General features: G+C 48.5%; 10 protein-coding genes across 10 annotated transcripts; 3 read left to right on the top strand and 7 right to left on the bottom strand.

Annotated features, from left to right (window-relative positions):
- Window positions 1–623: 623 nt before the first annotated feature.
- N7487_009331 (class I myosin myoA) lies at window positions 624–4,676 on the bottom strand (the record flags this gene model as incomplete). The annotated part of the gene is made up of 6 exons (XM_056877061.1): window positions 624–1,042; window positions 1,092–3,013; window positions 3,072–4,191; window positions 4,254–4,299; window positions 4,374–4,610; window positions 4,674–4,676. 6 exons carry the CDS (start codon window positions 4,674–4,676, stop codon window positions 624–626), a joined length of 3,747 nt encoding a protein of 1,248 aa, XP_056725641.1.
- A 1,177-nt stretch (window positions 4,677–5,853) lies between these two features.
- N7487_009330 (uncharacterized protein) lies at window positions 5,854–6,857 on the bottom strand (the record flags this gene model as incomplete). Its single annotated transcript, XM_056877060.1, has 4 exons — window positions 5,854–5,970; window positions 6,035–6,432; window positions 6,485–6,517; window positions 6,578–6,857. 4 exons carry the CDS (start codon window positions 6,855–6,857, stop codon window positions 5,854–5,856), a joined length of 828 nt encoding a protein of 275 aa, XP_056725640.1.
- Window positions 6,858–7,185: 328 nt separating this feature from the next.
- N7487_009329 (OPA3 family protein) lies at window positions 7,186–8,082 on the bottom strand (the record flags this gene model as incomplete). Its single annotated transcript, XM_056877059.1, has 2 exons — window positions 7,186–7,968; window positions 8,023–8,082. 2 exons carry the CDS (start codon window positions 8,080–8,082, stop codon window positions 7,186–7,188), a joined length of 843 nt encoding a protein of 280 aa, XP_056725639.1.
- A 969-nt stretch (window positions 8,083–9,051) lies between these two features.
- Window positions 9,052–10,908, top strand: N7487_009328 (Amino acid/polyamine transporter I; the record flags this gene model as incomplete). The annotated part of the gene is made up of 4 exons (XM_056877058.1): window positions 9,052–9,280; window positions 9,326–10,498; window positions 10,567–10,678; window positions 10,731–10,908. The coding sequence occupies 4 exons, from the start codon at window positions 9,052–9,054 to the stop codon at window positions 10,906–10,908; spliced, it is 1,692 nt and encodes a 563-aa protein (XP_056725638.1).
- A 1,738-nt stretch (window positions 10,909–12,646) lies between these two features.
- N7487_009327 (CDC5/polo family serine/threonine-protein kinase) lies at window positions 12,647–16,197 on the top strand (the record flags this gene model as incomplete). The annotated part of the gene is made up of 3 exons (XM_056877057.1): window positions 12,647–12,958; window positions 13,015–13,457; window positions 13,512–16,197. The coding sequence occupies 3 exons, from the start codon at window positions 12,647–12,649 to the stop codon at window positions 16,195–16,197; spliced, it is 3,441 nt and encodes a 1,146-aa protein (XP_056725637.1).
- Window positions 16,198–16,857: 660 nt separating this feature from the next.
- On the bottom strand, window positions 16,858–18,745 carry N7487_009326 (uncharacterized protein; the record flags this gene model as incomplete). Its single annotated transcript, XM_056877056.1, has 4 exons — window positions 16,858–17,991; window positions 18,042–18,352; window positions 18,410–18,485; window positions 18,536–18,745. 4 exons carry the CDS (start codon window positions 18,743–18,745, stop codon window positions 16,858–16,860), a joined length of 1,731 nt encoding a protein of 576 aa, XP_056725636.1.
- A 955-nt stretch (window positions 18,746–19,700) lies between these two features.
- Window positions 19,701–20,912, bottom strand: N7487_009325 (uncharacterized protein; the record flags this gene model as incomplete). The annotated part of the gene is made up of 3 exons (XM_056877055.1): window positions 19,701–20,566; window positions 20,641–20,846; window positions 20,896–20,912. 3 exons carry the CDS (start codon window positions 20,910–20,912, stop codon window positions 19,701–19,703), a joined length of 1,089 nt encoding a protein of 362 aa, XP_056725635.1.
- An 828-nt stretch (window positions 20,913–21,740) lies between these two features.
- Window positions 21,741–22,145, bottom strand: N7487_009324 (uncharacterized protein; the record flags this gene model as incomplete). The annotated part of the gene is made up of 1 exon (XM_056877054.1): window positions 21,741–22,145. The coding sequence occupies one exon, from the start codon at window positions 22,143–22,145 to the stop codon at window positions 21,741–21,743; it is 405 nt and encodes a 134-aa protein (XP_056725634.1).
- A 666-nt stretch (window positions 22,146–22,811) lies between these two features.
- Window positions 22,812–23,711, top strand: N7487_009323 (DUF2985 domain-containing protein; the record flags this gene model as incomplete). The annotated part of the gene is made up of 2 exons (XM_056877053.1): window positions 22,812–22,904; window positions 22,935–23,711. The coding sequence occupies 2 exons, from the start codon at window positions 22,812–22,814 to the stop codon at window positions 23,709–23,711; spliced, it is 870 nt and encodes a 289-aa protein (XP_056725633.1).
- Window positions 23,712–23,988: 277 nt separating this feature from the next.
- On the bottom strand, window positions 23,989–26,874 carry N7487_009322 (glycosyltransferase; the record flags this gene model as incomplete). Its single annotated transcript, XM_056877052.1, has 7 exons — window positions 23,989–24,191; window positions 24,249–24,910; window positions 24,972–25,322; window positions 25,394–25,757; window positions 25,810–25,967; window positions 26,018–26,705; window positions 26,763–26,874. The coding sequence occupies 7 exons, from the start codon at window positions 26,872–26,874 to the stop codon at window positions 23,989–23,991; spliced, it is 2,538 nt and encodes an 845-aa protein (XP_056725632.1).
- Window positions 26,875–27,521: the final 647 nt, after the last annotated feature.

Here is a 27,521-nt window from a genome sequence, read left to right as displayed (position 1 = left end):
CTCATTGTTTTACTGACAAAGGCTCGGCTGGGAGTACCTCGAGTTATAAAGTCATGATTAATTCCCCACGATACTGGTTACTTGCTTGTTGCTTACTTTATTTCTTGTCTGGCTTCTTCTGCGGCTGATGAGGCTCCTTAGGGATTGAAGAATGGGGTGAATGGGGGAAGTCTCTGAAGAAGAACATGAACTAGTCCCCTATCACCAGGGGAAGGAACAAGTCCGGATTTCTTGCCAATCTTAACTGGTCTACCTAGGTCTTGGTCGGCGGAGATAATTATAGCTAAGGCAGCGGAGTTAGTAGACCTGAATGAATCTTCTGATTAGAGGCATGAAAGGGAGTACGCAATTAGAATATATGCGCATGTTATTGTAGGTTGAGATTCGAATAGCATCCAGAATAACACAACAACTTCCCGTATGATTTTGATTCACGCGAAACGGTATATATTGAACTCGGCTGTACTGTAGCATGTAATGACAATGGAAGAAAAACAATGACTCGCTGACCTGCACATGCACATGCCACGGCCCCTCACAAACATAAACAAACGCAAAAGGTCAACGCTAAGCGCAGAAATGTCCAACACCGCGACCGACCATAAACAATGCACTTCTCAACTCTACCACTCATCGTCGTCGTCGTGTTTACCCTGCATCGCGCTTTGTCGTGCCCGCAGTGCCTCGGCCAAACCACCTGCGAGACTGGCGTTCGATGCGCTGTTAGGCGTGCCGCGGCCGCTGGCGCCTGATGAGTCGCCGGATTGCATGCTCACGGCGCTATCACGGGGAGCGGGCGGGGGCGCGGGCTTGCGTCCGGCCATGTTGGGTCGCTTCGCGGGGGGAGCGGGTGGGGCGGGCTTGGTCTTGGCAGCTGCAGCTGCTCCAGCGCCGTTTGGAATAGGGCTGGGGGTTGCGCGGGGTGCCACGGGAGGTGGGGGTGGGATGGGCTTTGGTGCGGGAGCCACGGCTACTTCTTCGAGGTAGGACTCGGGTGTCCATCCTTGCGCCGAGGTTGTTGTGTTCTTACACAGCCACCATCCTAGGACAAGTTAGTTATGATCAAAACGAAGTATGATGTGGGTACGTACCATTTCCTTCCTTGGATACAATCTCGACAATTTCGCCCTTGGTAATGGAAAGCTCATTGGCCCGGTCGCTGCTGTAGTCATACTTGACCTTTGCGGAGGGCTTTCGAGAGGCCGGAGGTGGTGCAGCAGGGGGAGGTGGTGGAGGAGCCCTCGCGGAGCCAGAAGACCTCACAGAACTATAAGATTCGTTGCGAGAGTGTGCAGCGGCGACAGTAGCCACGGGCTGAGGCACGATGCGAGGTTGAGGTACAACATGCGGCTGGGCAGCAGGCTGCGGTACCGCGGCAGGCTGTGGGGTAGACCGGGGCAGAGGCTGGGCGGCAGGGACAGGTCGGCGAGCCGCCTGAGACAATTTCGAAGGGCCGCCACCGGGGCCACCAGGACGAAGTAGCTTGCCCTTTGTAACCGGGCGAGCAGCAACTGCCTTCGCCCGTGGAGTGGGTTTTGAGACAGAGTTTGGAGGCTCACCAGCACTAGTATGAATTGTGCTGCTTTTGTAGCTGTCAACGTTTCCAGCAGCTGGATCTTTGACTGCCTTGACGGTCGCCAGCTTGCCAGGCTTCTTGTGGTATTCAATGGTTTCTCCGATCTTCAAAGTGAGGGAGCCACGTAGGACGGTGGTGAGATGAGTGAAGAATTCGGTTTTGAAGATACAGTTGATTAGCGGATCAGGTTCTTGGGCCCCAACAACCAGCGAGAACCAGTCGTCCTTGAGATTCGAGGTGCTGACACTCTTGATGGCTCCAACCGGAATGGTTCGTTCCGCTGAAATGAGAAGCTGGTTGTTTTCGATGCTCTGTGCAACAATATAGACATGCCGACTCGTCAAGACAAGGATCCGGGGAACAGGTTTGCTAGAACGACCGAACTTGGACACCAAAAGCTCGGCACGACAAGAGAAAATAACATCATCGGAACCGCTGATGCCTGCACCGTTGCGGATCATTTCACCAGGACCACCGGTATTCCCGACACCGAGATAATCGCCCAGGAAGCGACGAGAACCGAGAAGACTCATTCTCCGGCGTTCCTTGCGGCCCTGGAGTACCTGGTGTCCCTGATCACGAACCTTGATTATTTCGAGTCCACCCGTCATGCGGCGCCAGAAGCGCTGGATACGGATCGCACATTCGATGCGGTAACGGAGGTAGTTTCTCCAAGCACGTTGAATTCGGATAGCCATGTTGTGCCAGTATTTATCTCGCATGGCTTCCAATGCGAACAGCGTCTCAGGAGTCTTGACGAAAACCTTTGTGATACCCATCTGGTACTCCTCGGCAGGGATCCGGGTATCCTTCAAGATTTGCTTCGCGCCGGATTCCACATCACCCGTCCATGTGTAGTCACCAGCATACGAAGTCTTCGGGGACAAGAGGTAGAATCGCTCGGTGAACTTGTCGAAGGTCTGACGGTAGGCAAAGCCAGCACGTCGAATGCGGACGTTCTCCTGGAGACCCAGGTACTTGATCTGGTGCAGGACGTTGCCGTGGTTGTACTCCCTGGGGGCCTTGTTATCGTTCGGTTTGATTGTACGGATATAAGATGGCTGCGCCTTCATGAGTGTGGCCACAAGGTCATTCGCGGATGCCTTGATCTTGTCACCGGCAGTGGGTGGGCGACGCTTGTCATCCTGGTTGACCTGGTTGGGGAATAGCGAGTGCACGAATTCGTTGCTGCTAGATTGGGCAAGGTTCAACAGGTCCTTCAACAACTGATCCTTGTTTTTATCTGTCATTCCCTCCACAGCGTAACTGACATCACCAGCATAGTGCTTGATGATGAACTGACCCTGGCGACCTTCGAAGTTGGGGTTCTGGGACAGGAAGTTAAGCCTGCCAACGAAAGTCTGATCGGCCGCTCCGGAATCAGCGTGAGCAGTTGCACAGGCATCGTTCAAAGCGGCGAAGACACCAGGGGGGGCGCTTGTCCTCAATCAACGAGCAAACCACCTTGTTGTCAAAGTATTCAATAGGAGTCCACTTGATCTGCTCGCGGGCATATTCATCTTGTTCTGCCTTGAGTGTCAATTGAATGAAAATCTGCTGCAGCTTTTCATTGACATAGTTAATACACAACTGCTCGAAAGAGTTCTTCTCGAAGATTTCGAATCCGTAAATATCCAAGATACCAATCGAATTGGTGATAGAACCGCGAGCAGTCAGGGACTGGTTGACGCGCTCCACAATCCAATCGAACAAATTGAAATAAATTGCCTTGGCCAAAGCGTCCCGAACGGCGGAAGCTTGGACTCTGTTCAGCGGCACTTCATATATGGAGCCCCTGCGTCCTCCTCGGGCAGTCTCCATCAGACGAATAGTCAAAGCTTTGTTCACTTGAGCGGAATCCACCTCTAGCAGGTAGGCGACGAAATCAACAACTGACTGGTCGCTAATAGTAGCATTGCCAGAGTCGTCTTCGCTGAATTGGACATTTCCAATCCATAGAATAGCTGCTAACATGCGGAACACATTGTCCTGCTCCCCATCGCTCATTCCAATCACCCTCATCGCATCCAGTGTATCCTTGAACTCAGCAACATCATCGATTCCTGGCACATCGAAACACTTGGAACGGCTCGTATAGAGGTAAGACTGGGGTTGCTGAAGACCGAAACTGTCGCGGTACTTCTGTGGGGCACCCTTTGTGAGTTGGTAGAAGATGTGGAAATTTCGCTCATTCGTAATTTGTCCCACAACTCGCGACTTCTCCAGCAGATAATTTGTAATGTTGGCTCCCACCGGCTCACCGTTGGCATTGAACTCCAATTCTAGGTACTTTCCGAATCGGGACGAGTTGTTGTTGCGTAACGTCTTCGCATTACCGAATGACTCCAGCAACGGGTTCGTGGCCAATACCATGTCTTTAGTCTGTTGAATAGATGAATCACCGCCACCGGATACACTGGCAATGTATTGCATGATGCGCTTCGCGGCCTCGGTCTTTCCCGCACCAGACTCTCCAGAAATGATGACACACTGGTTGTCCTTGTAGGATTTCATATTGTAGTATGCGGATTCGGCGACTCCGAATACATGGGGAGGAACTTCGAGGCGGTTCTTGCCGCGATACGAATCGAGGACACTATCTGTGTAGATACCCACTGTAATGCTCGGAAGTCTGTTAGCAAACAGGAAACCAAATCCTCTTCGCGGAGCAACTCACAGTCTCGGAAAGGGTTGACTGAGACCAACACATGGCCAATATAAGTCTAATAGTCCTCCGTTAGCCTGTACTCGTGTTCGCGCACAACCCCGCAGTCCGCGTGCGAGAGCTATCCCTTACATAAATCTCGTCGTGCTCGAACCGGAGCTTCAAATTGTCGTTGATGGCCTCGTTGGAGATTTTGCTGAGCAGAGTAAGATCTGATACACCGATCTCCTTCTTCTTGCTGCTCTCGAAGGCGGCCTTCCTGACCTTCGGCTTTCCCCCCGCCTGCCGGCCATCGCCAACATCTGCGACTGCTTTGGAGCGCCCAAAGCGACTCTTCTTTTCGCCGCCAACGGGGCGTCGTGACTGACCCTATACCGTAACCACAGGGTCAGTTTGGTTCTTATCTGGTCATTGTGCAAGTAGGCCACCTACCATCTTGTGTCAACCTCTCGGGGGATCTCGCGCCCAGGCGACAAATGTGAAATCTGACCTGCCAACCGAATGGGGGAATTCTAGTGACAAGTTGAGAGTCAAGAATTGAAAGTGAATAGGAAATAGTCTAGAACCAATTCTAGGTAATTGGTAAGAGGGAACCTTGGAAGAGTGACTGGGCGGACTTACGTACAGCAAGTCAAACCGAAGCAAACAGCTGCGCCACAACAGGGTCCCTTTTTCTGGTTCCGTTGCTGCCTTAGGGGGCGAATTGGACATCAATTTACCCGGTTACTAAGAAATGATTTATTGTGATGTCTTCTTATTGCTCAGTTGGATTCTTGTTCCGTGGCAATTCTTTTTTCTACGGACCTTCTCGGCCAGCCACGCGTCAGGGCTTGTGGCTCGTGCGGTTAAGAATAGGTGCAACGACGTCATTAGGCATATATCCCTGGGGACAAATATACTCCTGCCTAACTGCGATTTTCATTGACCTAGGCAACTACCTAGGTATATGTATTATACTCTCCATTTAGCATGGAATATCGCTGTTTATTGTTTAACTGTAGAAGAGCTGATTCTCGGAGCACGGATCGAGGCTACGTATTTAGGTCGATAGCTGTATAATATCTGAAAGACAAGACATCCATGGCGGCAAAACATCATGCTCAATAATATTATTTGTGGTAAATCGTGGGATCTTTCGGGGTGTTGAATGAACTCATGAGTGATACTAAAAAGCAGTGTTTGGCGGACACAAAGGATACATATATATATACTACAAAAAGAAACTAAAACAAGATCCAAGACTTCAGGTAACGGTATGTCGGCGACAGAAGGGGTAAAATTGTAGATTACCAAGGGATACGTTTATATCCATGTTGTTTAAAGTAAGACCACAACATCGGCAGTTAACCTCTTAGACCATGAATAAATTTGCGTGGTCCCCTGGAGTAGAAGTTTGGACTCTCCGGACCCCATGCAGCAGGACAAACATTCGGCGACAAAAGGATATGACGATGTGGATTGGATTGTAATCATACATGCTCGATCAAGAAAAAGGTCCACCGCTCGTCCATAGAATGTTGTGTGGACTCCCCCTCGGTGCAAATCCCTGAGATCGAAGAAATTTCCTTCTCGAAAAAGCGACCGGTCCTCTGGAATGCATGTACCCGGAGTTTCAACTTTTGGGCTGGGCTGTAAACGAGAATCTCGAAGGCGGAAACGATGCAGGCGCAGACGCAGGCATAGGCGATTTAGGCCACTGTGGTTTATCCCCAGAGGTGTTGATTGGAATCTAATCGCGGTTAATGAGTGAATGGCCAATACAACGCAAGCCTTGTGATTAAACTATGACTCACCGGGTTTGCGCGAGAGACACTCTTCATGTAAGCGCCTATGCAATCCAGGAGGTAGGATGCGTCAGACACAACAAGTACAGGGGGCGGCTCTGAGAAGCCCAATGAAAGGCAGTGATGTAGTGCACCGAGAGACTGCACTGCCTCGATCTGTTCGTTGCCAGATGATCTCGCATCCATTAGGTACACAATCACCCCCAATGAGTTCTTGTTGGCTTCAGTAAACTTCTGGATTGCAGTGGCAGTTTGATGTCTTGTGTATACGCCCAGCCGACCAGGAGTTAACAAAAGCGCATTGAGCTTGATGGAGTGTATCTGGTGAAGGACGTCGAAGGTAGACAGGGTGCGGTTCTGGTAGATGAGCTCGAAGCTGAAGTCGGCGTCTCGGGCAGCCCATAGAGCTTGAAGGGAGTTAACATTTGGACCTTTGCCAAGGGAGTCAAGGGAACCCACAACTAAAGTCTGTTTTCGAGGGCCCTGGTGAAGCTAGGGAATATGTTTAGCTCCAAATGTTGAGTAAATGGATAGTGGATGATAGTAGTTTACCTTCTTTCATTGTCCCCAGAGCAGTGAGGGTGGTAGACAGCCTGGGCCATTCATCGCGTTTCCGAAGTTCTGGGTTGTATTCACCTCGAAGACCAAGCGTTGGCGGAGGCGTAGTCGTAGTCATTCCGATTGCAGACATGAGGCTAGAATGCGGACTTTCACTATCAGTCGTTCGAGGAGCTGGCGTAGATATGGGGATAAATGGCACTGATGAATTGAGCGGGCTTGCAGCGGAGCGAGGAGAGGGAGGGTTGTCAGAAGAAAGAGATTGAGCACCCATAGTAAAGAGGGAAACAATAGACACAAGGGATTGAAAAAAGAAGCGTTAGGCGAAAAGGGCCGATGAAAGAGAGAAGAGTCAAAGAGAAGAGTTGTTGCCTCTATAGACGTGGTGTGTGTGTATGTACATTTTAGGGAAGGAGCGGGGAGAATATCAACAAGTAACTCCGCCTTGCAACCCCTATCCTCCAAAATAAAACAGGTCCTTGTAATCTTTCTAGTGGTCTGTTCAATGGGGTATCTTGATCGAATGTAAAAGCAAATGCACGCCTAACCTTATATAATAGGATCTCGCTAGGTATGATACGAATATCAATCGAAATCAGCAATCATGAGCTTTTCGATGCAGATGATGGTGTCTGGCTAGCCGATACAGCAGACTGGTCCGGAGTTTGGATTGTAGGTGCAGCCTTTTCTGTTGTGGGCTGGGTATTAGGCACAGACTCGGTCGTCGTCTCAGCGCTTTGACCAAAAGAAATGTACGAGGAAATGCGGGAGAGCCACCCCTGTGGGACTTCCGGCATATCAGTCTCTGCAGGTTGTTCATAGATCTCAGGAGACAGAATCCTCTTTGTAGACAACTTGGGCAACTCGCCGTGCTTTGCTCTTAGCTGGAGTAGCTCCTTTTCGAGTGCCACCAGAGCTTCACGAGCCGCCTGTTCGGATTGTTCCAGATCTGCCAATCTTCCCTCCACACCTTCCCGCCGTGTGCTTTCCTTATTCCGTGACCGCCATGACTCAAAAAGGATCAGGCCTCCAGCAACGAGGAAGAGGAAGGATTCGGAGATGAAGTTGGCACCGGACTCAATAGCTTTAGACTCGGAAAGGGGACGGATACGATAGTGATGGGGTTTGGCTGCCTCTTCTGCGGCAGCCTTGGCCTTGGCCTCTGCCTCCTCTGCGGCTTTCGTGTCGGCCGCGTTTCGAACGGTGGGGATTGTAGGCTTGTGTTTTCGAGCTTCGGCGGCGGCGGCAGCTTGGCGTTGGGAGGCAGCAGTATCGCGGATAGAGCCTAGTCGGAGACGCATATCGAATCGATGGAGAGCTTGGGCCATAGAGACGCAGATCTTGCGAAAGCGTTCATGTTCGCGGGCCTGGGCTTTGATTTGAGACTGTGTGGGTCAGCTTACAGGTTTGGCAAGGTTGAGCTCGAGATGCAAGCTTACAGCGATGGGCTTGGACAAAGTCCGGATTGCCAAGGAGGAGAGCTTCAATGTTAACGACATGGCTGGAGAATGGGAGAGTAAGCATATGAAGCTTGAGTCACTTTCTTACCTCCGCGGTACGAACCCCGGCGCGTGTTGATTACTCAGCGTCATCTTCCGCCCGGGCGCCTATGAAGAGGTACCAGCGATCATAGGAGGCTTATTATTTCCAACGTTTGCTTGGCAGTAACAACCCCAGTTGCTGAAGATTCGTGGAATTTGATGTAATTATACGTCGAACTAACTATGGGATTTATACATATTTGAAAATTTTGGATCACTCTTTCCCCTCCCATATTTCAAGGTGAGAGATACGCAAAAGCGTTGAATGTCACGGAAACCATGGGGTACGTACTTCTTAGTCTATAACTAGAGATCGACTATATTCCACACAGATTTTGTCGGAGAAAGGTCCAGCATGAAAGTAGCACTTGAGCAATGAGTATTATTCCATATATTGTACGGAGTACAGAGTACGGAGAACCAGTGGGATAGTTATTTCCAAAGACGGATTATGTCCGGGCATATGATTCAGATAGGGCTAGCCTTGTTCTTGTTCCAGTAAATGGTGAAACCCACACGTGGAATTTATAACAGCTCGGACACTTCCCGAGTGTGTATGTTGTATGTTGTATGGAGTACAGAGTAAATATTGCACCATTCTATTATTGCATCTCATTCCCTTTACAATACATATTGCTTTTCCGTTGAAATTGCGACATTCTGCAATCAATGAGCCAATCACCTCTTGCATCTTATCTCAATTTACCCCGTCACGCTCGAGACCCGCCAACTGCAAGTTTTCGTCTGGATGTCTCTCCTTAATATAATTCCCGTTACGCGAAAGCTCGGCTTTAACCCACCCAGCCAGATAAGCCAAAAAATTAGCCTTCCCTCATCGACCAGTCAAATGGTGTGATTAGCTTACTTGCCCCTCTCTAGCGTGGAAATATTTTCTGTTTGGAAGACTTTGTTTCCTGCAACGACGCCATGGCAGGGATATTCAAGGACCAAGACAGTTCTACCAAGACGGGGAGTCAGTACATCGTTCAAGATGTTCACGATGTAGAAGATCAACACTTCACCCCACAGTCCGGTCCATCGAGCGCTGCCGTCGTCGACGATGGGCAGATCGTTACCCAGTATGAACGCCAAAGTTTGATCCGTGGTCTGGGGCAGCGCCATATTCAGATGATTGCTATTGCGGGCGCAATTGTGTGTAAACCATTATGAAGACAGCAACTTTATAACTGACCTAATATAGGGTACGGGTCTCTTTCTCGGTCTGGGGGCTCGATCGCCACCGGTGGTCCTCTGGGTGCCCTGCTAGGCTACCTGTTTGTTGGCCTGGTAGTCTGCTGCATTCAATTTGCATTGGGAGAAGTCTCAGCGCTACTGCCGGTCACTGGTTCTTTTGTCCGACATGCAGAGATCTTGGTTGATCCCGCGCTGGCATTTGCCGTCGGCTGGAATGTTGTTTATGGATGCTTTATCAGCGTGCCGAGTGAGATCTCCGCCAGTGTGGTCCTTATCCAGTACTGGACGGATATCAACGCTGCCGTCTGGGTCACTATCCTTATAGTGGTGTCTGTGGCTGTCGCCGTCTCGTTGATCAGCGTCTATGGCGAGATCGAATTCATCTTCGCCATTCTTAAGATCCTGCTGGTAATTTTTGTGGTCATTCTCGGCCTTGTCATTGATCTTGGCGGTGTGCCGGGTGTGCCCCGACGAGGCTTCCATTACTGGAAAGACCCTGGCCCATTCGTTGAGTATATTGCTACTGGGTCTTTGGGGCGATTCCTCGGATTCTGGGCTGTTATGACCAATGCAGTCTACTCGTTCGCAGGTGTAGAGTCTTTGGCCACGACTGCTGGTGAAACAAAAAACCCACGACAGAATATCCCAAAGGCCTGTAAAAGGGTATTTGCGCGAGTGTCTATCTTTTACGTTGCCACTGTGATCGTCGTGGGCATGCTGGTCTCTAGCGCCGATGAACGTCTTGGCACAGACTCTGGTACTGCGGCTACAAGTCCGTTTGTCATTGCCGCCGGTGATGCAGGCATCAAGGCTATTCCTTCTGTCGTGAACGCCGTATGCTTGACCTCTGCGTGGTCTGCATCGAACCAGAGTATTCTCACAGGAACAAGAACGTTATATGGTCTTGCGGTCAAGGGGCATGCTCCAAAGATATTCCTGCGTACCACCAAGTGGGGAGTACCATACATGTGTGTGTTGCTTCAGGTTGCCTTCTCATTCCTGGCCTACATGTGTGTATCCAACAATGCCATGAATGTCTTCTGGTGGTTCGTTGATTTGACTGCCGCTGGCACCTTGGTCTCGTGGATCACCATCGCTTTCAATCATATTCGGTTGTTGCAAGCGCTGGATAAACAGGGCATATCACCAACAGAGTTGCCATGGCATAATCGCATCACCAGTATGTATCCCAAGCCCGATTTCTAACATTTCAAGTTATGAGGGAATTCCAATACTGACATCATCAAGGATACACAAGCTGGTTCGCGTTGGTCTCTTGTGTCGTGATTCTCCTTACTGGTGGATTCGTTGTTTTCACCACAGGAAATTGGGACCCTGCCTCATTCGTCTCATCGTATCTGTGAGTATTCTTCTTTGCCGCAATAAATTCAGTCTACTAACCTTGACACCAGGGATATTCCACTCGTTCTTTTCGCGTACGGGGGCTATAAGCTGATCCGCCGGACAGAGATAATTCCTCTGAATCTGGTGCCGGTTCAACAAGCGATAGAAGAAGCCAACAATGACCCGGAGAATGTGCCGATCAAGAAAGACAGTATATGGACAAGGATGAATATTCTTTGGGGCTGACATACCTCCTACCCATAGCTAGGAGACTACCTGTATTTGTTCCGGGGGTTTTGTTTGTGACTAGAAGCAAGACAACGAGGTGTTATAGATCTTCAGATAGTCTAATATATTTAATTAACATAATAATAACATCCTTGGCATTCTGCTTTGCTCCTGTGATAATGGTTGACGGTAACATTGCCGCTTCGGGTTGCCCAGGGTAAGTTTGTCGCCTCGCCGCCCTGAGCCACCCAGCGATCTTGCGACGCTGAGCTGCTCGGTGAGCAACCTGATCGCTCACCCCGTGCTCTCCCCATTGTTTGCGAGTTAGTTACATGTAGGTAGGTCCATACCCTCGACACACATCCTCACTTAGTATGTACATACTGAATCCTCGTACCCACGCTCAACACCAACTCACTACCTCCACACCCAGCATAACCTCGACGATATGGTACTAAAATAGCGTCTCCACGATTTTGCCACTCCCCGGAGAGGATCGACGAGGTCTTTTCGACCCCGGTGGAATCATCAGGCAGTTATGGGGTTGTCATTTCAAATGCCGAGGGAAATGATTGGGCTGCGAACTACCTGGAGGACAAAAGGATGGACTTTCCTCTACCCCCTCAGATACATTTATGTTAATTCGAATATTTTGTTAGTTCCAAATTGTACAATATAAAGAGTAGACTAATACTTAGTGTACCGTATGGCTCTCTTTACTACGTCGACCTTTTAGGGGATAGACAGAATATTGTCCTCCATATAGCCACAATAGCCCGATGAAAGGTTTTCCAGTAAAACTAGGATATGATATTCTGTGCTGTGCTAGTTGTTTTAGGGCTTAATTTGGAGGGATATAGTGTCAAGTCGCGGTAGTAATGCCGTTCACACTCAAAGTACATGGCACATGACAGACATGAAGCGGCTGTCCTAGGGGCTACTGTAGGATCCACTCTCAGAAGCATACCTACTAGACAGGCAACTCATTGAATAAGAGTGCCTACATAGATCTCTCAAGGGTAGGTAATCATGAGACCATTACAGATATGGAGTGGCTACTGAGTATTCATGCTCTCGTATTACTTTCCAAGATATTACGTTTGATTGTGAACTATCAAAATAAGTTTTTAAGGTTTGATGTCAAGTAAACAAACCCGAATATATCGCGGCAATATATACAACTAAATATAAAGCCCTAGGAACGCACAGAGATTAAACAGAACAGTTAATTTTAAAAAGACTATCTTGATAACTTTAGATAAAGGTACATATGTAGGTATCTAATTCAGAAAAAAAAAAAAAAAAGGAGTATCCCCCAGACGATGAAAATGCGGCCGAGTACGCTCACGTGACCTGCGGGCCAACGGCGGGTGTTTATCGATTACCGTTTTGAGCAAACTGTTATGGTCCGACTCTTTCTACTCTTCATCCTCCCCCAACCCTCGATTGAGGCGCCGTTATTTGCTTTCTGAGCTTTGTACATTTTTGCTTCATTAGCGCTTTGCATTTCGGTAAGTTCCATCTCTCACTTCCTATGTTCCGTTCTCAACTGAACAGCGCTTCAGCTTCCCGACAGTGGAGCGAATTCTGACTTGTTGGTTACACGGATACAAACATTGCCGGAACTTGATACCCTTCAAACCCTCACATGGTCGATGTTTTTAATGATATTCACGCTCGATACACCATCCGCTGCACGCCTTCAGCTACAGATATTATCCTAATTCGCCTGCCATAAAAAGACGACCCGCCAATAATGGAGGCCCTCTCCCCGCGCTCAACGAACCAGATGATCAAACCGAAGCTGGCCATGGATCGTAAAGCGTTCGAGAAAAATGCAGTGGTTCCAAATAACAAGCAAAAGCTCGCAACATCCAAAAGCTATGCCGACCCTCCACCGTCAATAGTCTCAGAGCCAGAAGATGGCGGAGAGCGATACTCAATAGGCGCATTCTTGGGGAAAGGTGGTTTTGCAGTTTGTTATGAGGGTTCATTGGCTCGCAATGGGCGTGTGTACGCCATGAAGGTGGTCAAGTCGGCGATGCCCCAAAAAAAGATGGAGGAGAAGGTATGCTGAGCCTCCGGATACAGACCATTTTGACAGTACCTAAATTTTTGTCGCAGTTTCGAACCGAACTTCAGATCCACTCTAAAATGCGCCATCCTTTTATCGTCCAGTTCTACCGCGCATTCGCATTCGAATCTAGCACCTACGTGGTCCTGGAATTATGTCCAAATGGGTCTGTCATGGATATGTTTCGGAAACGACGGTGTTTCAGCTTGCCAGAAGTGCGACGGTATATGATTCAGCTTTGCGCAGCGGTCAAATATCTACACAAACGTTTCGTTGCTCATCGCGATCTGAAGATGGGAAACCTGTTCCTCGATCACAACATGAACATCAAGGTTGGAGATTTTGGTCTGGCGGCTATGATTCTGTCCGACAAAGATGCGAAGCGACGGAATACGCTATGCGGTACACCCAACTATATCGCTCCCGAAGTTTTGGACAAGAGCAAAGGCGGCCATACACAAAAAGTCGACATTTGGTCCGTGGGTGTAATATGGTAAGAATCCCGCGATATTGCTGTGCAGTCGTTGAACTAATTTCGTACCTTTAGCTTCGCCATGCTTGCTGGACACTTGCCATTTCAATCGAAAACGCAAGATGAGGTTTACAAGAAAGTCCAGAACTTGAATTATGTCTGGCCCAAAGAATCAGAATCCGGAAATTACATCCCCGACGAAGCAAAAGATCTAGTCAGTCGTTGTTTGAACCTGGTGGACGAGGAGCGACCAGACCCAGACGACATTGTTGAGCACCCATTCTTCAATATGTATGATGGTTGCATCCCTCGTCAATTGGACCCTTCATGCCGATTCAACAAGCCACTGTGGCTTAAGGACGCCTCACCTCAAGGTGATTGCGTGGTAAGTGGATATGGCTTGGACTCAGATGAGAAGCTCCGCGCCTATGTGTACCAGGTGGATGACCCTGCCCAGCGATATCATTCCTGCAAAGCCGCATTCTACTCACTTTGCGGGGTAGGACGCAAGCCCGACGGGACGGCTCGGAAATCTGTTGGGAGAAACTGCTCGAAGTCGGCTTTTTCTGAGTGTGATGTAGAGGATTCTAGAGGTCTACGACCGATAATACCCTTGTCACCAGATTACGTTTACCGATGGCCCCATGACGTTGAAGGAGACTGGTGTCTCCCGGAGAGTTCCCGAAAGGTAATGCGCAGCGAGGAGGCAATGCTTAACAGCAGCACTATGTCCCAGCGGAGTGTTTCCATCCGTCCCAACCCTATGGCAGCATCCCGTACCAATGCCGCTCTTGCCGCTGCTCAACAGCGCCGAATGGAAGGGCAGAGCCATGCTGCAACGCTACGCCAGCAAGCTCGAGTGCCCCCCATCTCTCCCCGGAAGGCACCTGGAATCAGCGATCCCGCCGTTCTGTCGTCTAGACCATATCGAGATGTCCCACAAGCCGAGCCGAAGCCTCTTTCAGTTGCGGAAGTACCAAGTGGAGGCCTGGCAGAGCGTCCTATCAGGACACGAAGAATGGTATCTGCATCCCAAGCAACAACACTGCGTAGCAAGGACAAGGATATTACCCCACAATTAGCCAAATCCACAAGCATGCCATCAGGCTTGACTGTAGGCAAAACACGCTCTCAGTCTCGCAGATTGGCAGCCGCTGACCAGGAGTTGATGCAGCCTTCCATCTCAACCAGAGAACGGCAACCATCCGCCAGGCCGGAGGAGCGGAACGTGATCACCCGTCAGACATCCCTGCAGTCTACATCAAGAGCAGACCTCAACGCCAGTGTCGGACGAAGCGAAAGACGGAGAGATAGCCCCATCGAAGAATCCGCTCGGTCTTCATTGGCACAGTCGAAGTCTTCCGCTGAATCTAATGGACTAGGTCGGTCAGACTCCAATGGCGTCGCTCGCTCTAACAGCAAGACAGCTGGTGGCAGGGCACGCTCTAGCTTGGGGCTCAGCCCTCTATTTCACGCAGATGATGCCTCCAAGCTTCTACCTAGAACTTCGTTGACCGAAGTTAACACTGACTTGCGTCTTATGCTCACCAACCTGGTCAACCATGCACCAAGTAGGCGCAGAGGGGGAGCACGAAAACAGCCTCATGCCTACGTCATCAAATGGGTCGACTACACCAACCGTTATGGTATTGGGTATGTTCTGGATGATGGCAGCGTCGGATGTGTTTTCAAGGGAGAAAATGGGCAACCGGCCACGAGTGTCGTGATTCGAGATGGCGAGAGACACATCCGCCGCAAAGCGCGTAGCATCGCGGATGGCAAACAACAACCGATTTACTACTCTGAGGCTGATCAGTTAGTTCCTCGCACTGGAAACTTGGTTGAGTTTTATGAGAACCGTGATGATGAGTTGCTAGGATGCCGCGGCATCCGACGAGCATTCATCCCGCCCTCACTCTTCGATGTTAAAACCTCTAAGGCGATGAGACTTCGCTCCAACACAGGAAACGAGTTTGAACGAGCCGACGCAGAGAAAATCAAGCGTATGAAACTCGTGGATCAGTTCGGTAAATACATGATCGGAGCGCTGGGTCGACATGGCGACGAAGGCATCATGGACGAAGATCTACCTGAACACAACAGTGCCCAGTTCGTCAAGTTCTACCAGCGCCTGGGTAATGTTGGCATCTGGGGCTTCGGAGATGGAGCCTTCCAATTCAACTTCCCCGATCACACAAAGCTAGTGATCTCACCAGGCCGCACCCGTAGCTCATCCCCCTGGATCGACTTCTACCATCTCTCCTCCTCCGCCGCTCGATTCTTCGCCGCAAAAGGCAAGATGCACCCAGCAGGCTTTGACACCCGCGCCGTGGCCTCTGACGAGGCTGCCACGTTCCTCAGCATCGCGAACGGGGATTCCATCAATTCGACCGAAGACCGTATCCGGGATATCCTCGATGCGAACTCCTTCATTCAGAAAATCGCCTTCATCAAAGATACCCTCAGAGTTTGGATTAAGTTCGGTCGACTTGGAGGCCGTCCACCGCCGATCGACTCTGCCTCTGCTGATGAATCCCTGCCCGACGAAGCGTTCTGGCAAGGAACACAGGAGCGCTCGCAGCCCAATAGCCCCGGAACGAAGTTTGTCTGGGTGACTGTCGGAGCACCGGATGGCGATGGTCACTATCGGTCTATGATGCTCAAAGATAGTGACCGGGAGCCAAAGCACGTTCCAGCTGGGATGGAATATGACAGAGATATGGATCTACTCAAAGACCGGCTACGTGCACTTGGTCGCTGATTGAATTTGCCTTGTCTCCTTCTGCTATTTATCATGTCCACTTTACGACGTCACGACCTTTTGTTTTTGTTTCTGGTGTTATACTATGTTTATTGTCGTGACACGAGATCACGAATGTTTCAAGTCCAACATCCCATGTTGTCAATAATATTTGCTCAACACCGTTTTTGTTTCTTTCGGCTACTTGCAGCAAAGTACATCCCATGCACTACTCCCTTGTATCACTGCCCTATGCGGAGACCCTCAACCTTGCCAGTCCGTACGCTTAAACCCCCTTCCTCTATTCGGGATCACCCGTATTGTAATGCTTCTTCACTCTCGGCCGGTCGAACGTCCTCTGATGTTCCCGTTCATCCCCGCGGCCTAACAAGATTGCTTCCATAGGGTGGGGTGGTAATACCTATAATCATCCCTAAAAGAGTACCCGAACTAGCATCCAAACAACAGTGCACACGTGCATTGTTTGATAAACTCCTATAAATTCTTAAATTACATGTAGCTACACCTCTCGGAGAGGTTTAATATAGTATATATTATTATCTATTCGATAACTATTATAAGAGAACCTAAATGAAGACTTCAATTATCAACATCAGTAAATGTCATTACTTTGTACATTATAGACCTTTCTCCATGAACCATGTCAAGAACGAACATCCACTACCACGCCCAAGGGCGAGGCTCCGTGACAACTCTCCGGTCTGTCCGCATTTCCAAGTCCTTCAAACTGTTAATAGACTCGCCATCATCACGAAGACCTTGGTTTGTCTCTAATGCGCGATCAAGGTCATAATGTTCAGTCAAGAGGCTGACCACCATTGCCACAGCAGACACCCCACAGCAGACTATCCACACTGTGCGTAAACTGTCCGTATAAGCTTCCTTGAGGTTTGCCTTGTCAGCGCCATCCGCCATCGCCTTGATGACTTGGACCAACCCCGCAGCATCCTTGCTGTACGCCTCAGCCATAGGAGCCAAAGCAGAATACCGCGAGATGTTGGTGAACATGCGGTTCTGGAAGACAACACCACCGACAGCAACGCCGATTGCTTGACCAAGAGCACGGAAGAAACTAAACATGGCAACTGCAATAGCGAGGTTCTCCGGGTCTGCTGAAGCTTGCACTGCATAGCCAAGAGATGGGAAGAGGATACCCAACCCCAGGCCGGGCACGATGTTGAGGAAGATCCAACCGACTATGCTGGTATCCACCTTGATCAGACACATTAAGCCCAGCCCGATAGTTGAAAAGGCCCATCCAAGCCAGATAGCCCATCGGTAACTGCCTGTTACTGTGATTAGGATACCAGCTACCATTCCACTCGGAGCCACTGTGAATGTCTCGGGGAATAGAGCAACGCCCGAGATGATAGGGCTATACTCCTTCACTGCCTCATAATACAAAGGGAGGTAATAGAGGGCACACCATAGGACCAAGCCCTGCAAAACACTCCCGATGAACGAAGCTACTGCCGTGCGGTTCTGGAATATCACAGGCGGAACAATCGGATCGGTGGCGAAGTAAGTCTCGTAGAATCCAAAAACGATCAGCCCGACTCCTCCTACGCAAAGAGGCACAAGAGTGTGCCACGAGTCCCAGTCGTATGAGATACCACCCCAGCTGAGGGGGATTAAGAAGGACGACATGCTTCCAACGAATAGGACGGTGCCGAAATAGTCAATCCGACGGAGCTTCTCGACTAATGAACTCGGTGCAAGCTTGAGGTTCAAGAATAGGATCACGAGAATTCCGCCCACACCGATGAAGGGGAAGTTGATATAGAAGATCCATCGCTTTTCATAATTAGCATGGATAATTGCGGCTTCACCATAAACCAACTTACCCAAGACACATTTTCGGAGAATCCACCACCAAGGATAGGTCCTGTCACGGATCCAACACTCCACATTGCACTGAGAATACCGAAGTACTGACCACGCCATCGTAGAGGGACAAGGTCGGTTATGATAACCTCGCTTAGGGATATAATGCCACCTCCACCGACACCTTGAATTGATCGACCGATCAACATATAGGTAAAATTATTGGCGATTGCTGAGATTATAGCGCCGACACAGAAGAATATGAGTGAGATCATGATCATAGGTCGACGGCCGAAGATATTCGAGAAGGATGCGAAGCTTGGCTGGAAAACTATACCAGGTTTAAATGAGTTGATCGTTACCGTGGCAAGAACATAACACCACTTACCTGTTGAGCATAGCAGGAACGAAGTTCCACTCCAAAATGCTTCGATGGCCGTTCCATTGAGTTCTTTTGCAATTTCCTGGGCTAGGTAAGTTTTGAGACCTTAAATCCTTTTGTTGAAACACTCACAGGTAAAGCAACAGATAGCGAAGTGCCATCCAAAGCGGCCATCAAGGTGAGAACAGACAGAGTAAAGAAAACTAGGATTCCTCTTCGACCCAGAGCAAATTTCTCCTCGTCGACCTTTCTCCTCCGTTTCACCACTGTAGATGCTCTGCTCATATTATCGTCATGTTCGGATCTTCCGGGCCTATAAAATGGGAAATCCGAGTCCGCCATGGCGAAGGTTAACGCTGGCGATGACAATCTAGCAGTGGGAATATGAGTGAAATGTTAATAATTCAGTTCACTGGTTGTAAAGCCTCTATTAGGGGGAAAAACGGAAATTGAAATGGGCATCCGCATTGTAGATAGATAAATAACATCTAGTATAACACATGTCCCTCCACGCGGAGTTGACAACATGCCATATAAAGTTTAGAATAGGACGAAATATTACACCGTCGTGATTTAAAACCCCCGACTCCGCTGGATGTAAACTGAAATATTATGTTCTACATGGGGGAATTAATCTCAAGGGTCTCCAAGATTACCCTAGTTGGGGTTCGAATACAACTGCAGCAGCCCAGTTGGGTTGCCAAGAGTCGGCACAATTCTTCGCCGTCTCACCAGTCGGGGCCGGGTAGTTGCAGGAATTTCCTGAATTTCGTGATTATGTATCATTTATTCGAGTTTGATTTTCATTTCTTGTTTTGGTATTATGCAGCTCTTTAGTCGGGATTTTGATGGCCTAGGCTTATTTCGTGGGATCTTAATCGTGGCTATCCCTACATCGGCTGACTCCATTGGAGACTGAGATACGTTGCTACGCCTTATTATACCATAAGCCTCAACTTTGAACATGATAAGACTCGAGTAATTGAGCCGTGAGTCCCAAAATATCCCGCCTTTACACTCGTACCAAATGAACGGGTCATAATGCTTGGTTGTTACAAGTGTTAAAACATGTCTCGATTCTGAAGATCTGACATTCTGGCCAGATTAAAATATCCCTAGTCAGCATTTAAATAGCTGGACCTCGCATCGAATTCCCATTCACAAATGATCGGGAGTATAAGACCTAGCAAAAGCTCTCGGGTCACCCCGCATTTTCTCAAGTCAAACCCACCAGTACTAATCAATGCATTCTCTGAGACCTAAGAGAGACATTCCAAACATCAACTCATCTCATATCTTAGGAAGAACTTTGCAGTCGCTGCCACTCGACGCGAACAATATCCGGTAGTTCATCTACTAGACAGGGTTGTGAGGGATTCCAAGCTAGAATCTCGCGTGCCCGCTGTGAGCGACCACGAGAGTTCATCCCCCAACTGAGAGATTCATATCCTGCATGATTCTTGGCGCTCTCGGGGTCAAGTGCCTCCGTCTTTGCCTCGGGCAGGTATCCTAGCCTTGTGGCTGCCTCTGCTGTAGCTTGAGCTAGCTCACCCCAGCAGTGTTCGCCGTTCTCGGTAAGGTAGTAGGCCCTAGGACCCCAGAGCCCGTCATCAGTTCGACCTGCAATAGCTGCGTCAATAAGTAGAGCATAGACGTCACTCAAGTCGTGGACGTGGACGTGATTCGAAATTGACTGGCCGGCGCCGATTATCGGGCCCTTCTGGCGACGGAGCGTCATATTCGCTAAAACATATACCTGGCGCGAATGTTGGTTAACTGGGCCACGTCCTTTGCCTGCTGAAGATTTAATAATATGTTTCTGTTGTGTAGAGATTGGCAAATCCGTACCGTAGATAGTAGGCGGACAAACGAGCGCCGTTTTGAGCACATCGGCATGGTGGGTTCCAGCTCCGAGGACGAGCTGGTCAACGTTCCGATGAAATGCGTGGTCTGGCAAATTGAGTAATTCATCCACTCCATCCCAGTCATTGTACACATGCTCGCTTTTATTCCCGTATTCGTTCTTGTCGCTGTCCTCCCACGTCAGGATGCCAGTTCCCCCGGTGTGTAGCAAGTAGCCCGGGGTTTCCTTGGTATGTCCGGCTACCAGACCGGCAATTATGGCTTTCGCAGCTCCCACATGGTCTGACGCATCTGCAGTGTCTTTTTTGCAGGGGTAAGCAGTGCCCATATAGTATTATGCTTGGTGCTCGTTTAGCGTTGAGTTGGATACTTACGCAGCACGATGTCTGCGGTGGCACTTTCTCGTTCCAGCAATGCTGAGTCGTCTAAGTCTCCGATTATGATGCGGACAAATGGGTATTGGGCTTTCACCTGGTCGGCCTTTTCGGTGGTGCGAACAAGAGTGGAATATGAGAACTCAGGGTGGTTGGCAACAAGCGTGGCTAGGCAGTCACCGCCGATGTATCCCGTGACACCGGTGCTGGGGAGTTGTTAAAGCAATGTTTTCTAAATCAAGACCCGAGCCTCACATGAATAATTTAGTCATTTTGCGTATATTCAAGAGGATGAAAGTGAGAGGTTCAACGTCATAGGCTCCCCGCAAAATCGAACCCTGCGAGCGGAATACACAAAATATCTCGAGTTGGATAACCTCAGAAATGATCCTTTTCGAAGTTTTAAAAAGTAATCTTTCAATTGAAAAAGGGGAATGAGTTTCTTATATCTTAACCCCGCAGTTTTGAAATGCCCGGTGTTGGATTTATAAGCGGGAATCTCGCGCAGGTGGCTAGGGTGCCAGAGGGATGAATATATACAGCATAATTGCGATAAAAATATGATGATAGGCTTTAACCAAGTTGTGCTTACTATTTAGTTGAGACATTCTTGGTTTTCGTTTTCTCACTTCATGGTACATACGTATATGTATCTTCCCTAATCTCGTGGAGTCAGGCGCACCTCTGCCATTAGGTCGCTTGCCTGCGTTGCGGTTTCCCTAATATTGTCCTTATTGGATTGGTGGCTGATGTTCATATTACGTCGTACTTTTCGTTTGCACGCAGTATATAAACTGTTATTGTTGTAAAGATAATCCAGCATACTCTAATTTAAAAGATGCCAACCGTATATACTACTGCTTTATTCCTACATGTATATATGACGGAAGCCTCTATTGAAGGTTATACATAGAGAAGTCCTCACACAGTTGATACTTTTCACACCCGTCATATAGAGACATCCAAAAAGAAGACCAAAACGACGTGACAAGGCCGTATAAGGTGTTTGCTATTCGTATAATCTCAATTGAAATAGGTTACTATATGCCACTTTCTTATGGTATTAAATCCACAGGATGATTTCCCAAGTCTCAGATCCTTCACAAAGCAACTATGACTCCTAAAAATGCAACAAACCCATACCCCAGACATGCAGCCGCCCCATGAGCCCTTAATCCCTCAGCAGGAGAGGTTTTCGCCTCATGAGTAGGAGTAGAGTCTAATGAAATTGCTGTCTGCGTTGCAGACTCAGAAGTACCTGTTTCCCACGCACTTGCAATATCATTCACGTTCGAAACCATAGAACTGTAGGTGTCACCCGTTTGAACAGCGTCGACGAGGGATGTAGCTTCGTTATAGATGCTTGTAGCAAAGTTACCGCCCCAATTTGCTGCGGATTCCGCAATGTTGGTTATATCGTCGATGAGATCGTCGATTTCAGGCAGTGGATCTGGCGTTGCGGCCGCGAAGGGAACAGTCAATAGAAGGAGATGAGTGAAATGCATTTTGAGGGGTCCCTTTGGCTTTGGTCTGAGGAATAATAACGATAGTACGAATTTTGATCAGACTTGTACGATAGATTGGACGATCGGGGACAGATTGAGGGCATATGCTTTATATACAAATATACTAACTCGGAGCCTAAACCATGACATCAGGCGTAGTTTGGGGGTGTAGATATGAGCCACCAGGAAGACGTGGCAAGGTCCGTATATCAGTATAGGTACGTATTCGTATATTCGGATATACTTCGGAGTTCGAGCACTCTTTACGCACTTGGCAATTTTTGCCTTGTGCATTGGTAAGTCAAAGCATCATATCACCATCAAAGCGTCCAGCACAGATTTCAATTGCCAAGAGTGAAGTGTTTTCAATCGATCAGATAGGCAATGAATACGAATACGAACAGATTCTATTGGTTATTAAAATAAGCTAAAGGGTCCGGCCCATTATAGTATTGTATCTATTTTGGCTCACATTATTGAATCAGAGCCTAGTTAGTATCGACCTGAGTATATAAAAGTTTTTCTTTTTGCGTGGCAAATGTATAGAGAAATCGCAGATTATTTTCGAAGTCTTGTATTTAATCAATCACCTACCCTGTTAAATCGATTCATTGATTCTCCTGATTTCGATTTCGTGACATGATGGACGAGAGACTGATAAGAAACATGAATTCAATTGAAATCGACAGTACTAGTATTGCTAAATCATCACTATGCAATAACAAGGTCCGCATGTCCAATCACTTTGATCATAATTTGGTGAAAGATTATCACTAACGCCTAACGCAGACGACTGTCTCCCACGACACGGTCGAGACTATTCCCAAAGCCCCATGGCAAGAGAAATGCCATGCCTTCTTTCGGTGGATGTGTACGCCGTTAGGAGCTTGCATCACAATTTACGGTCTGAATGTGGTCGCGTGGGGCGGGATGCTCTTCCTCTTGATGTGCAATGCAGCGCCCGCAATGTGTCATCCAAGTTGCGATAGTCTCGATTCATCACGTCGCATTTGGATTGAGATCGATTCCCAAATCCTGAATGCCCTATTTTGCGTCACTGGGTTTGGATTAGCCCCGTGGCGTCTCCGTGATCTTTACCAATGGTCTTTCTGGCGATTAGGCTGGTCAGAAGGGAGTCGACGGAAAGGGCTCGATCGCTTGGCTGAGATTCATAAGAATTGGTTCTTGAAATCTCAAGAGCCGAGTGTCCTTCCTATGAAAGCACAGCAACGTTATCCATCGACTGAACAGGCCACGCCTACTCCGTTGTGGAAAATGGATGTTGTGGTCTGGGGTAACATCCTTAATACAGTCTTTCAGATCTGCTTGGCTGTTTGCATGTGGGCATGGAATCGTTTCGACCGACCGAGTTGGACAACTGGTCTATTTGTTGGTCTTGCTTGTGTTGTTGCTGGAGTTCCTGGGATATTGATGTGGCTGGAGAAGAAACGCCTCAAGAAAGCCAGTGAGCACCCCGGTGCTCTTCTTTTGATCCCTCGAGCTACACAACCAATGCTTCCAGGTGGAAGGAGCGGCGATTGTAGCGCTGTAAACTCGGAATCATGAGTTGCTATACCGTGACTAGTGGAAGGTTGAGATAGTTCTAAATTTTGTCAGAAAGTTTTGTTTTTCGGTTGGTTTAGTGAATGTTCTTTTGACGATTGAAATGAACGTAGATTTTAATGACAACTCTCCGTTTGTATCATTTCCTACGATGCCAGCTATTTGTAGTACTTTCCATGTATTCTGCAAGCTTGAGCATCTTCATCATCTTATCGAATTTGACTCTGCCTGAGACTGTGAAGGTGAAACGTTTGAAGATAAACATCTAAGCCAAGTCTATCTACTTATCTGACGACAATAAAAATTTATCAAATGCCTGCAGAGTTTCACGCCGCTCTTCATCGGTGATCTGCATCCTCATCGTTTCATAATACCCACTCTTTAGCCGTGCACTCACAATGGCCTTGCGACTTTGTGAACGAAACGCCGCCTCGATACTTTTAGTAATTCCTTGGAAAGGATAAGCCACCAGTCCGATGCCCGCTGAACACACGCCTAAGTTAGCATCGCTTAGCTTCATGGATTGAGATAGTTGCTTACCAGAGGGGACTTTTGTTGCAAGCCCAATAGTGCCCTTAGCAAATCCCTTGACCGCACCTAAAGCACCTTCCTCTTTTGCTCCATTGACGGGTTGTGTAAAGAGACCGGTAAAGCCATCAGTCATGCCATCCACGAAATTCTTGCCACCAACGATAGCTCCGGATTTCCAATCCTGAATCGCACCATAGTCCTTGGGCTTTTCCCCATACAACCGAGGAACCTGTCGGAATCCCTCGGCGGCCGCATGTGGAATATCGACTACTACGCCTTTGAAGTATGATCCGGTGAATTTGCCAAATCCTTTCATCGTCGCGCCTGCCATGCTGCCTGCGATGGATAGCCCGCTTCTGCTTTTTTCGGGCCCACTTTGGGATCCGAGCCCAACGGACGGTGTGCGAGAACTATTCCGACTTGCCTCATCCGCAGCGGATATTCTTGTTGACGAGGGTTCTCGTGAAAGTGGGCTGCCAGGGAGTGTCGGGGCTTGCAAGGCTCTCGCTGATGGTTTTGGTGAACGACCGCGTTTATATTCTTTGTATGGGTTGTAAATCATATCAGCGGTCGAGCCCAGCATAGTTGACCCGGTTGTGGTTGCTGCAGCAAAGATTCCGGTTACAGGATCCCAGCGGCGATGCTCGATAACGATGGGATTGACGTGATGGCTGAGTGACATTGTAGCCATCGGTTAGTAGGTTCATGTACTAGCTCGAGTGGGGTACATACAACTGAAGGCGTTTTTCGTCTATCTTTTGATGTTCAATCAAGATTTGCACCGCTGCGTTTGACAGGGTCACGTTTCCTTTGCCTTTTTTGTATGTCCAGACTGCAACCTGGAGGGGCATTAAATTGCACTTCATCTTGTCCAGGGGAAGGTTTCGATGAAAGGATTCCACAGCTGCGGTTACACCCGATTCAGTCTGCATTTTGACAGACAGCATGCGTGCGGCTTCTGTTGCCTCTGGGGTGAGGCAGAATTTGATAGCAGTGGCCAAGTTCTGAAAGTTGAGAGACGAAAATGGAATAGGTCTAGGTCCAGCACCGGCCCGAGCAACCATGTTGCCCCAAAAGGGTTGACTAGGAGAATCAGCACTGATGAAGCTTTGCAGGTCAAATATGGGTCAAGTAAAAAAAAAAGTACAACTCACTCGCCGAAAAAAGGAACGATGGCAGTCGGTCGGCCATTTCTGAGGCCACAAGAAGTAGTTCCAGCGCCTCCGTGGTGAACTACTGCGCTGACATGTTGAAAGAGCCATTCATGTGGACAGTCGTCAATATAATAGATATTCGGGTTTGGACTTCCAACTAGCCCGCTCCAACCCTTCGAGATGATCGCACGTACACCTGCCCTTAGCACCGCGAGAACGACGGTGTCTATCAGCTTTTGAGGGTCATCGACCACAATACTACCAAAGCCAATATAGACAGGAGGTGGGCCGCCTTGTAGAAACTCCCTCAGCTCGGAGGGTGGAGAATATGATGGGGGATCTCTAAAGAAAAATCCACAGACATCTAAACCATTAGGCTTTCATCATTCCAACAGGAAACAAAAGTGATGACATACCAATGTGACTTGGCCAATCCTGTGGCTTTGGCACAAGGGCTGGAGACCAACAATATGTGTAAGGTATTTTCTGTGTTTCGGCGAGGCTGGGCCCTTCCGTTGCGGGAATAGGTTCCAGATCTATTGAGACCCGCCATCGATTAATCACATCTCCTAGCCTGAATTCCCATGTTAGTCGCTTCCCATATTATTTCACGGGGGACTTTACCCTTGCCAAGTTAACCACTCAACAACTCCGTAAGAAACCCAATTCGCAGTGCGAGGATCCATAGAAGAGGATTGTAGATTTGCGAGAGGATGTGGAAACGCCTTGGTGCTGCTCCACGGCATCGTAAACATTAGATGGACTGGAATACTTAGGGCCTGAGCACAATGAACGTGTGCAAAGCTAGGAGGGTTAGCAATGATGGCGTCTGCAACAAATGGCTGTTTGGTGAGTGGATCATCTTCAATGCACGATCGCCAGCACCCCTCGAGCATTGTGGCTACCATAGCCTGTTTTCTTTTCACCTCCCCCTCGCGCAGTGTCTTCATCTGCGGAATCAATCCGGGGTTCTTGACCATAAATGCCATCAATTCTGCAGGATCTCCGCCGATGGGGTAGAACTCTAATCCTGACTCGTGCACAAAGTCTGCAAAGATATCATGTGTCGCTATTCGGACCCGATGACCATGCTTTTGCAATGCATTTCCGAGCGCGATGAAAGGTTGTACGTCCCCACGACTTCCTACAATTTGAATGACAATGTTGAGCTTGAACTCGCATGACGTCACTTGTTTGGTAAGGTTGATATAGTCGGGAGGTGGATTGTGGATGTCTTCTTGCTGTAGGTCGATGATTTTGGCCAGGGTTCTCGCAATCTTGGACTCGAGGTTCACATCAATGCGGCCGTCCTCTATAACAAGTATTAGAATGGGCCGATAAAATTATCATCATCGTGGCTCGACTGAACCTTGTACGTTTCCTGATTCTGCCACGAGTCCACCGTCGTCAACCAACGAATATACAGGTGGCGACTCTTCTGCTTGTTCCTTCCCAGCCCCAGAATCGGTAGAGGAACCCATGTTTTCAAGGTTGGTGAAAGATCTTCCAAGGTTGGACTCTGAAACCTGGGAAAGTTGGACTACTAAAGGTAAATAAAAGTTAAAGCTGATCTCGTACTCGTACCCTTCAGCAGATAGGGACTAGTGGATCCCAATTAAGGGTTCAGTGGTCGGTGCGTGCGTCGTCGCTAGCGCCCTTTTGGATGTCCACCCACCTATTTTAACCTTCCTGATTTTCGGTACCTTTCAGGCAGCAAAGTTTAAAAATCGGCCTACCTTAGTGAGTAAATTAGCGATATTACCAGTCAGGAAAGTACATGGAAACTCTGATACAGTTTCGTGCTATTGTGCGAACCATGCAGAAAACTATTATTAGGGGGCCCTAAACCCTGCATTCTTCCATTTTGAGCATTATTTATATTTAGAAATGTAGTCAGGGTCCCTTATCGCTTGGATTAAATTTCGAGAGTAAAACGTTGGGACTTGGTCTGTGACAAACCCGACTACATCCACTTCTTCTTTCCCTCCAGGGTCCCCCAAACAAGTCTTTCGAAAGTTGAATTATCACGTAATGGGGAATAATTTCATATCCATACGTTTGCGTAGTGAAATTTTCTGATTTAGTGTAATTCCATTTTCAGATAGTGTTTGTAAAGTGCTAGGTTGAG

Source organism: Penicillium crustosum (assembly GCF_028827405.1).
Source record: "Penicillium crustosum strain IBT 35664 chromosome Unknown utg000004l_segment0_segment0, whole genome shotgun sequence".
Taxonomy (NCBI): Eukaryota; Fungi; Ascomycota; class Eurotiomycetes; order Eurotiales; family Aspergillaceae; genus Penicillium; species Penicillium crustosum.
The sequence above is the reverse complement of the archived record's forward strand: the minus strand, read 5'-3'. Positions and strand labels throughout refer to the sequence as shown.